We start from the raw sequence: 10,153 nt of genomic DNA, 5'->3' as shown, positions 1-10,153 counted from the left end.
CCTCACAGATAAGCAACTTGATAATGTACCCCATGAGACAAAAGATCAATCAGCTGAGGGAAAACAACAAAACTCAGAAGTAATGAAGACAGGAGAGATTCCTGTGAAGTCAGGAAAGGCAGCAAAGGAAGGAGTAACCAGAATCTTGAAAGGGAAAACATGGAACTTTTTCTTTGTCTGTGAAAGACACACTTTGACAAAGGGGACAGAATGGACACCGAAGGTGAGACAACATGCATGCAGTTGTGTAGACTAATGGTTTTGTTTTTTAAAAAACATTTCTTACTCCATCTTTTCCTCAAAAACACAATGAACTTTGAGGGCCAATTGTCTGTAGTTACACATCTCATGAAACTTGATTGGCTAGCAAGTTAGGTCTATTAGGGAAGGGAGATTCTAATTTGCATTTGATTAGATATTACCTGTATTATATTTTAATTTCATAGGATCTTTTTTTTGTTCCTTTCTGGGCATAAAAATGCTGGAGTTGTTGGTTATACTTTTTTATATAAATTTAAACCATATTTCATATCATACTATACACGAGTGTAGTCTTTTATCTAATTTTAAAAAGTAATGGAGTCTAATAGTACATAAATGCACATACGTATCTTTTTTGTTTCTTTTGTAACGGTAAACTACAAATAAAATAGGAATAATTATCACAGTTTTCTTGTTATCATTCTTAATATAATTTAAATTCCGTTCATGAGCCGTTCCCGCTCTTCTTCGCGCCTGCAGCACACCGGAAATGGTCATCGCCTCATTTCTCCCTGGTGACTGTCACTTCCGTATGAACGCATTAAGCAACACGCCGCTGCGCGACACACTCACGTAGACACACTAAAGTCCAAACCGCGCTTAAAAACCGGAATTCTCTCACCGAAATGCATATCAAAACAGGTAAGAGGCGGCTTTAGGGTATATTATCGATTTGGTTGGGTAATAGTGGGAGTGTTTTGTAATATGAAGTGTGTGCTCGAATGGTGCGGAATGAGCCTTATGAAACTTTTGTTTCTCGATCTTTCTGATGTCACTAGCATCTTTCTTTGTTATCATTTAGATATTTAATGATCTGAAATTATAAGCAGTGGCTCTTATTTAATCCGACGTGTCGGGTTTGTTCTGTTGGCCGGTGTAAAGGCGGTTGTTATGGGCGCTAAACATCCAAACACAAGCGGCCTGCTGTTAGCGTTAGCAATCCAAACACGCCAAAATCTCCTTTAAATGTCGTTAATGTTATTCTGACTCATTTGACGATATAATAGTGGCCTAGAATTACAAACACGTTTATTTTGTTCATTTAGACAATAAAAAAATGCGTGCCAGTATCTACGCTTTGTGTCGTTTCTATGCTGGTGTAAACCGGGTGAATATAAGAAGGCACTGAAATCACCGAACTGTAATGAGATGTGTTATTAATAAAAGTTGTTTATGAGTAGGAAATGTTTTACAAATTCGTCGTAGTTTCTGTCGTAAGGCCTCTCTGATTCTGCAGATGTGAATGAGGTGGCGACTAGAAATTTCCAGCTAACGTTACATCTTGCTATGGGCTCAAGACTCGTTGCTTTGCATGGGGCAAAAGTATGCATGTGCATATATCAATCTACTCTATCTTTATTTAGTGGCTGGATAGGCAAAAATCATTATTAGATGTGATTTAAAAATACACTTAGTGCGGCCTAAAATAGCAATTAATTGTCGTTGTAAATCTTTACCAATCTTTGACACTATCCTTCAAACCACTAGGTTTTAAATCATTTTTGTAATGTAATTTTTTCCCAAAACCATTTTAAATATAAAATTTAGTACTGATAAATATATCTGTCGTGTTGAATGGCGATGGAAGATTTATTTCTCCAATTAAGTTTTACATTTTAAGTTAATTGAAACTTGCAAAGGTTTTATTCAGAAAGTCCTATAATGGATGTTTTTAAAAATGTTTCACCAGGAATGATAATTATTTTTGATCAGATACTAAATGAAAAATCTTATTTAACATTTATTATGTGGGTTGTTAGTTGTTTTTTATTACTACTGTGTGTTATAACTGTTGGTTTCTTTTAAAATACACTGGTCTGACCATGAAAATAACCATACATGCTTCAATGGCAATAAAATTAAACAAATAAATATAAAGTCACATGTCAATTTAATTTGACGCAAACACTAAAATGTGAATAAAGCAGCAGGGGGAAATCGTTAGAAGAGGTCACATGATTGAGACTGCATTAGAAAGTGAAGGTTTGGGACAGTCTAACATGTTTCGTAACAGTTTGCATGTTTTGTCATTGAATAATTGCATCTGATTTTTTCATTAGGTACTTGGGAGTCAAGCAATGCAGTGTGTGAGTCCGACCCCTTGTGTGATCCAGCCGTGCTAGTGTCACCCTCTAAACCCGAACCACAGATCCGAAACCGTCGCCTCTCCCCCGGCTCTGGCAGCTGCGGTGGGGGGGGAGGGGGCTGTTCCTCTGGAATGGATAAACGTCAAGCCTCACCGAGTAGCCTGGAAGGTTCTCTGAATGGGGTGAGTCACACCCAGACCTTCACGTCGAGAGAGCGTCGTGTCCCGAATAAATCAAGAAGCTTTCGGCGTGACGGCCCCAGACAGGGGCCACGTTCAGATGAGAGACACTCCAGAACCGGTCAGAAAGAACGATGGGTAGACAACAGCCTGTCTTTGCTCAAACCTCCACCTGCTTTCCCAGTGAAGGACAGTCCCGCCAAACTGCAGCCGGCCATCAGCTACGCCTCCAAGGTGAAGGCAGGGGGAGGTTCTGTTGGGGCAGCCGAAGAGCCCCCTGGTATTGGGGTTTTGCTGCAGAACCAGTGGGGACTCAGCTTCATCAGCGATGGCCCGGAGGCAGATGTTCCCCAGGAGAAAACTCCGGATCTCCACCCACTTGCTGGAGAGGTTACTGTAAAACCGGCCCATGCTTCTTCAGAGTCTCTGCCCGGTCAGGTCACGAGAGGCTCAGAGAGTTCAGAGGAGCTGCTGCTTAGTTGTCGCCACCTGGAGGAAGCATTGGAGTATCACACGCTAGGTAAGGCGATACATTTAAAGGGGTCATATGACGTTGCTAAAAAGAACATTATTTGGTGTAATGCAATGTGTTTATGTGGTTTAAGGTTAAAAAACACAATATTTTCCACATAATGTACATTGTTGTTTCTCCTCTATGCCCTGCCTTCTGAAACACATCGATTTTTACAAAGCTCATCGTTCTGAAAAGCAAGGTGTGCTCTGATTGGCCAGCTATCCAGTGTGTTGTGATTGGCCGAATGCCTCAAGCATGTGACTGAAATGTTACGCCCCTTAACACTGTGATGCCATGTGTGCCTGACGTGTAGGATAAAATGTCAGGACACCGGCGCGATGAGACAAAACCAATAAAACCCATTACAAACAAGGCATTTGTTGCATCCAGTGGGGACATAATTACTGATTATAATGACTTTTACTGTCTTCTCAAAACTCCCATTTAAATCATCAGTGGCAAATTCTTTTTTTATTGTTACATATGTAAACGTACTTACAGTCTGGGCTTCAGAAGCAAGAATAAGTTACACCGCCTTTCTTTGTGTGAACATTTTGGCGTCGTTATGCAAATCTTCCCACATCGTGACATAGACGTGGGGGCGTGTTAGAATGAGCTGTTTTAGGTAGGCGTGGTTAACTCTTAACTTTTATAAAGAATATCTCTTTGAATTTGAGGCTTTAGTCTTTGCAACTTTACAGATCTTCTTTATGCACCAAGAGCTAGTAACACTACAAAGAGAAAGGAAAAATTGAAATCGCATCATATGACCCCTTTAAGGTTGCAAAAGGCTTTCTCATTTGTATTTCTTAACTCACTCTAATTGTTTTTCATCCGCAGAATGGAAAGCAATATTATGGAGACAAAAACAAGGTTGGTGTTTGACTTTTTATTAGCTGCATGATGTCCAAATTAAATCAGAATCTCGATATGGCAATTGTTAAATCACACAGACTGTGATTTAATTAAATATATATGCTACTGGCTTCAGAGTGGCTCTGCCCATCAGCTCCTCTGGCTCTGTTGAAAACGCCAGACTACATGCTGTTTGCATGCAAAAGAACACAGTTCTGAGTTTCATTCTGAAACCTGGCAGAGTATGGATCAATTTTCTGGCAACCTGTCAAAAAAAAGCTTGATTTAATGTTTGAAAATGAAGGAAAAATACATAAATGTTGGTATTGTAATTTTATAGTTATTATTAAATACTTTACGAAATACTAGATTTTTTTTATTAAGGTTACAGTGTTGTAGTGCATTTCTTTTGTTTGATATTTAATTATGATCACAATAAAATCACAGTAAATTTCATTATTTTTTTTATTAATCAGTCACAATTTTTATCTTAAATTTTTTATTTACTTTAAATTTTACAATAAACTTCTTATTTTGTTTATCATTTATCACAATAAACATTTGACTGAAATATTCCCTATGAAAACTCATGGAAAGATATAACTTGTAACAGTTTACTCTATTAAAAGAGGTTTGAATTAGTTCTTGTAAAGAGTAAACAAACAAGTAAATGTTTGTTTGTGTGTGTGTGTATATATATATAGATATATATATATATCTATATATATATATATATTATATATATATATATATATATATAATATAATATATAAAAAAAAAGTTTGTTTGTGTGTGTGTGTATATATATATATATATAAAAAAAATCAGGTAATCTAATAAGTAATCTGGTAAATGTTCCTGTATTTTTTTTTTTTTTTTTTATATTGATTTTGAAATTTCATGTTGTGTTTTTTCAGCTTTACAGTATCAAATAGCAATGCCAGTTTTCTTCCAATATAATGTAGCCCTACTATCCATTAAAAAACAAGCAGAATGACTATTTTTAGATAATTTTCACTATTTTTACAGGCTTGTTTTGTTTTTCAGACCCTGCAAAGGTTGTTTGGTACAAGAATGCCCTGGAGTCGCCTGCCTAGCACACACTAACACGTCTCCACAAACACACACACACACCCCCCGCACTCAGGTTCTCATCCCCTCAACGTTTCTGCTGAGACACTTTAGGACTTGTTCCCCTATGAAGATAGATGTCTTGGACTTCTCGGTTGCCTTACAACAGAGTCTGCCTCAGGCGCAGAGTCCCTCTGCATACCTCTGTCATTTTAATGGTGGAGAATCGTTTCTTTTAAGGAAAAAAACTGCAATTTTATTTCAGTGAACTGCAGTTTTACAGTTAAAAAAATCCCTTTTATTCCTCCCTTGTTCCTACTTTTGTGCAAGTGGTTAAATCAAGCACTTTCTGACCTGTAGTTGAACACGTCATCCCTTTCTCTAAAGACTGACCTCGTTTTTAGAACCAAATCCTGAATGTCTTCATCAGTCTTCCCTCCGGTGATAATCCCTTTCTTGCCACACAAATTGTTCTCATGAAGTTTACAGAGGTGCCATTGGCACGTTACAGCAGCACCTTCAAATGTCTATTGGTCTTAATGCTGTTTTTTTAATATATATATTTCACCCAGATTGAATGTCGGTCATAAATCCTAATAGGAATCCGTTGCTGTGTATGACCTAATTTGTTTTTTTTAGAAACATACAAATTTACACTGGAAGATGTTCAGAGATTTAATCAAACAGTGTTGCATAATAAAAATGAATAAACTTATTAAAATATTTCATGGTCTTTGGTTTTTGTATAAATCTATAGGAAATAAAAATTTGGATATTTAGTATTTCAGTACTCAATCTATTGTCAATTTTCCAAATAACTTTTTATATGTAGAGTCACAGGGTGTTTCAGTAACACACCTGAAAATCTTCAGTATTGTATAATTTTGCTGATTTACCAACAGTACTTAATTTTAGAGCTGCCATGTTGTCAACCAGTCTAATATTGAAAGGAATAATTCACCCAAAAATTAAAAAAAAAGTGCTGAAAATTCACTCACCTTCAGGCTATCTGGGTTGTATATGAGTTTGTTTCTTCATCAGAACAGATTTGGAGACATTTAGAATTACATCACTTGGTCACCAGCCGGTCCTCTCCAATTAATGGGTGCCATCAGAATGAGAGTCCAAATAGCTGATTAAAACATCACAATAATACACACCACTCCAGTCTATCATATTATGTATGTCAAGATTTTTTTTTATCAGCTGTTTGGACTCTCATTCTGGTGGCACCATTTCATTGCATAGGATCAAATGGTGAGCAAGTGATGTAATGCTTAATTTCTATAGATCTGTTCTCATTAACAAACAAACTCATCTACATTCTGGATGGTCTAGAACATTACAATTTTTGGATGAACTTCCTTTAGTGATATATAATGTAATTGTGAGTTTAATACTACTTTTATACAGCACTTCACCGCATCATAAATAATCAATGATTGGAAGCTTTAGTTCAATGTGTTTTTTGTTGATTTTTTTTAAGTGTTTTTTAGAAAGTTTTAGTTTATTTGAAATATAAAACTACTTCTGCCCCTGATGTAAAAATTTATATTGCATGAGGATGAATAATGGGATCAATGAGTACAACTTGACTTTAGTGCCACTGAAATTCCTAAATAACCAGATCCAAACATCAGTCCCGCCATGTGACCTCCACTTCATCTGTTCTGTACCTAAAAACACAATAGACAATTAATAAATGATAACGTCACAGCTTAACAAGAAAAAAACCTATTATCTCGGGTCTATATTTAATCTCAGCATGCAATGGAAAAATCATTGGGCTAATGATGAAAATAGCATGGTTATCTGTGACACTTTTTTTTTTAAAGGAATAGTTCACCCAAAAATCAAAGCAGTGCAAAACCGTTCAAAACAAATATTTATTAACAGGGAATAGACTTTTTCTCTGGAGGAAGTGTTATTAGGAATTATGGACCTTTTAGGTTGTAATGTCTATATAATGGATTTGCTTCTTTTCAAACACAGCTTTTCACTTCATAAGACATTTATTGATGGACTGGAGTCATATGCATAACTTTATTGTGATGTTTTTATCAGCTGTTTGAACGCTCATTCTGACGGCACCCATTAACTGCAGAGGATCCATTCTTGGACAAGTGATGTAAGGCTAAACTTCTCCAAATTGGTTCCAATGTTTTTGATGGCTAGTTGTTAAATTGCTTACCTTTGTGTAATCCAGGAGTCTGACAGCTCTGTTACGTGACCTGAGCGGAACATTTCCCATCCGGCCTGTGCGATCATTACTCCATTGTCTATACAAAACCTACGATTTAACATGAAGAGATTAAAAACCACTGACACTGAATGTTGTGAGTTCTTTCAGCAGTGACCAGTGAAAAGCCACCCATGTTTTTTACCTCTCATCTGTGGCAAAAAGTCGAGCACCTCTCTCCTTACACATGACCCCCATCATCTCCTGCAGTCGCAGGTTACCTGAAAAAAAAAACGCATGCTTAGATGCTGACAAAACTGAAATACCCAAATAAGCATAAAAACACTTACAGCCAACTCCACCGACGATCAGAACCTCCTGAGAGCCGCAGTGAGCCATGGCTCTTTCTGTGATCTCCACCAGCATAGCGAACAGAGTCTCCTGTCAATCCCATTATTTTTAGTCACTTTTCATAATCATAAATGAATGTGTCTTATTGGAAGCATAGTGAGCACAGGTTCAAGTACATACTTGGAGGGAGAAACACAAATCCTCAGGCGTACATTGACCTGTACTCAACAGTTTGTGAGCGGCATCCTGTATGTGAACATACGGTAATTATTGAAATTTAAAGAAGTGTAAACAGAATTTAAAGACATCTCCCAGTCATTCATCTCACCTCTATATAGGACAAAATCCCAGAAAATGACACATCCATACCCTTCACTGTATACGGCAGCTCTATATACTTGGTGCCTCTGAAGAATGAATATGCATATTAACATATATCAAACAAATGCTTTTACACAAATTAGGTATGTTAAAGTGCATGGAAACTCACTTCTTTGCCATTTGTTCAATGTTGTAACCAGGACTGGGATCATTTGATATCTGTGAATACAGGTGAAAATTGTAATCTTAAAATTACATACATTTTAGACAAATCATAGGTATATTTTCCAATCCTCCACAGAAAAAAAATAAAGAAACATACCAAATAAACATAAGGCTCTATAAATGTACTACTTAATTTTCTTATTAGCTTATTTTTAATGACTGACCTTGATGACCCTGGCGAACCGGTCAAGGCAGTTTCCAACAGCAATATCAATAGTTTCTCCAAATATTCTGTAACGGCGTTCAGAATATGCAATAACCTGTAGAAACAATATAATTCATGTTTGTTTACATTAAAAGAAATATGAGGATGTCAATGTAATTCTGTCAAGGATATTGATATGTCTGCTCTTGATACAATTGTGAAAACAAATTAAGAAATCTTATCTAATCTTCACTTCTCAATTCATACCTGAGTATTTCCTCCACTCACATACAGAACAGTGGGGTTTTGGGCATTGGTGATCAAACGGCCCATTTCTATGTGCCCAATACAGTGGTTTACCCCCAGCAATGGCTTTCCCCACAACTGGGCAACTGTCCTGGCCACAATCGCCACTGTCACCAGAGGAGCCCCCATTCCAGGCCCTGTACAACAGGACATATCTTATAAGTGGAGTAATGTGGAGAAATGCACAGTGTATTACAGGTAAGTAAGAAATATTCACCTTTAGTGTACGCCACACAGTCAATATCTGCAGCTTTCAGCCCTGCTTCATCTAGTGCCTCCTGGAGCACAGTGAGAATCACACCACGATGGTGCTTGGCCGTCTCACCAGGTAGGAACCCTGAGAAGATCACGGAGAAAAATCAAGGAGGAATGATGGCTCTTTTTAAATAAAGATGACACTGTCCATTAGAGGTAACGATTTGTCTGATGATCTCACCTTGGCCAGGTGGGGTGATGTAAGTGCGCCTGGGGTTTGACAGAACTTCCCCATCTCTGATGATACCCACACCAATCTTATTAGCGCTGCCCTCAAATCCGATCACCACAGGCATGGTTTCTGCTGGGAGAATTAAACTGCAATCATTTGATGAATGAACACAAAATACTGGGACACTATTACACAATATCTACCTTTTTTCCCCTCAAAATCAATTTCTTTATGTCTTAATGTCAATACTCCAAAAGTGTGAGTGTGTTTTTAAAAATTTCTACATTTTATTTTACAGTTAAAGTTAAATCTGTTCCGTCTGGCTGTCAGAGATCGGCGACACATGCTGCTGAATAAAACAATCTACTCATTATTAACACTTATAGATTAAATTGTCGGGATTGTTTTGGGTTAATCATAATAACTTGTATACTAATAATAATTATATTTGTGTTTTATCTCTTATTTAACACTGCTTCTCCACTCTTACCCATAGACAGTAAAAGAAATGGACACAGCGACCCCATTGGAACTCAATTGAGACAAGTGAAGCCCGTTTTTAGCGATTTTTAGAACTTCCGTTTCTGACGCGCAGACTCAAACTAAGCTTGATGACGTCAGCAACCTGTCTGATATGTAGATATAAATCTTCTAGTAGCTGTGCGTGCAAACTGCCATCGTTAACTTGCAGAGACGGAGAGTTTGAGCGGGGAGTTCTTTGGCGTTGAGCAGGAGTAAGTATTTTAATTAATTATTTTGTATAGTATTTTAAAATGTAACGCCAGTACGCCATATCTCTTGACGTCTCCCCGATTGCCTGCGAGCTTCTCCTCCTGTCTGTACGGTAATTTCTCTACTGTGCGACAGAGAGAGTGGTTATGACGCAATCTTGCCTATTTTTACAAAACTGTTTCTACGGGGCCATAATGTAACATAGAAGGTAATGGAGCCCTTTATACATTGTCGTGTATCTTTAGAAATAAATAATAAGTCTTTAAAAACGCCTCAGATGTAAAGTTATTCGCTGTCAAAGTGACGCAAAAATGAATGGGAGTCAATGGGATGCTAACGCAAGTGAAGTTCTGCTACAAGATACGCGGCCGACGACTTCAACTTCCGGTCGACTTCCTTGCCCCCTGCTCTTACCGCACACTCGCTTGTTGTAGGACCATAACAACAGCTAACATGGCTTTTGCTAAATGCCTGTATGAAATAGATGGGAATATTAGTGC

At 37.5% G+C, this 10,153-nt stretch overlaps 2 protein-coding genes across 7 annotated transcripts; one reads left to right on the top strand and one right to left on the bottom strand.

The window, feature by feature from the left end:
- The first annotated feature begins 75 nt into the window (after positions 1–75).
- On the top strand, positions 76–5,690 carry LOC109065731. Of its 2 annotated transcripts, none has more exons than XM_042722729.1 (4): positions 76–223; positions 2,322–3,047; positions 3,882–3,914; positions 4,944–5,690. In XM_042722729.1, exons 1-4 carry the CDS (start codon positions 211–213, stop codon positions 4,991–4,993), a joined length of 822 nt encoding a protein of 273 aa, XP_042578663.1. In that variant the 5' UTR covers positions 76–210; the 3' UTR covers positions 4,994–5,690. The 2 variants fall into 2 exon arrangements, with proteins under 2 accessions (XP_042578663.1, XP_042578662.1); XM_042722728.1 differs by lacking the exon at positions 76–223 and adding an exon at positions 747–903.
- A 789-nt stretch (positions 5,691–6,479) lies between these two features.
- Positions 6,480–10,121, bottom strand: LOC122137132 (probable tRNA N6-adenosine threonylcarbamoyltransferase). 5 transcript variants are annotated; one of them, XM_042722714.1, is made up of 12 exons: positions 10,068–10,121; positions 8,931–9,050; positions 8,712–8,831; positions 8,456–8,631; positions 8,208–8,303; positions 7,988–8,037; positions 7,826–7,904; positions 7,678–7,743; positions 7,497–7,587; positions 7,352–7,427; positions 7,159–7,257; positions 6,480–6,643 (listed from the first exon to the last, which is right to left on the bottom strand). In XM_042722714.1, exons 2-12 carry the CDS (start codon positions 9,043–9,045, stop codon positions 6,604–6,606), a joined length of 1,008 nt encoding a protein of 335 aa, XP_042578648.1. In that variant the 5' UTR covers positions 9,046–9,050; positions 10,068–10,121; the 3' UTR covers positions 6,480–6,603. The 5 variants fall into 5 exon arrangements, with proteins under 5 accessions (XP_042578648.1, XP_042578650.1, XP_042578647.1 ...); XM_042722716.1 differs by having other exon boundaries at positions 8,931–9,053; positions 10,068–10,098; XM_042722713.1 differs by lacking the exon at positions 10,068–10,121 and adding an exon at positions 9,412–9,420 and having other exon boundaries at positions 8,931–9,053.
- Positions 10,122–10,153: the final 32 nt, after the last annotated feature.

Source organism: Cyprinus carpio, chromosome B4 (genome assembly GCF_018340385.1).
Source record: "Cyprinus carpio isolate SPL01 chromosome B4, ASM1834038v1, whole genome shotgun sequence".
Classification (NCBI taxonomy): domain Eukaryota; kingdom Metazoa; phylum Chordata; class Actinopteri; order Cypriniformes; family Cyprinidae; genus Cyprinus; species Cyprinus carpio.
This window is presented reverse-complemented; position numbering and strand designations above follow the sequence as displayed.

Coding starts and splice junctions, on each gene's coding strand:
- LOC109065731 (XM_042722728.1), top strand. Junction 3,048..3,881: donor ATTGGAGTATCACACGCTAG/GTAAGGCGATAC, acceptor TTTCATCCGCAG/AATGGAAAGCAATATTATGG. Junction 3,915..4,943: donor ATTATGGAGACAAAAACAAG/GTTGGTGTTTGA, acceptor TTTGTTTTTCAG/ACCCTGCAAAGGTTGTTTGG.
- LOC122137132 (XM_042722713.1), bottom strand. Junction 8,832..8,930: donor CATCACCCCACCTGGCCAAG/GTGAGATCATCA, acceptor TGATCTTCTCAG/GGTTCCTACCTGGTGAGACG. Junction 7,905..7,987: donor ATTGAACAAATGGCAAAGAA/GTGAGTTTCCAT, acceptor TTCATTCTTCAG/AGGCACCAAGTATATAGAGC.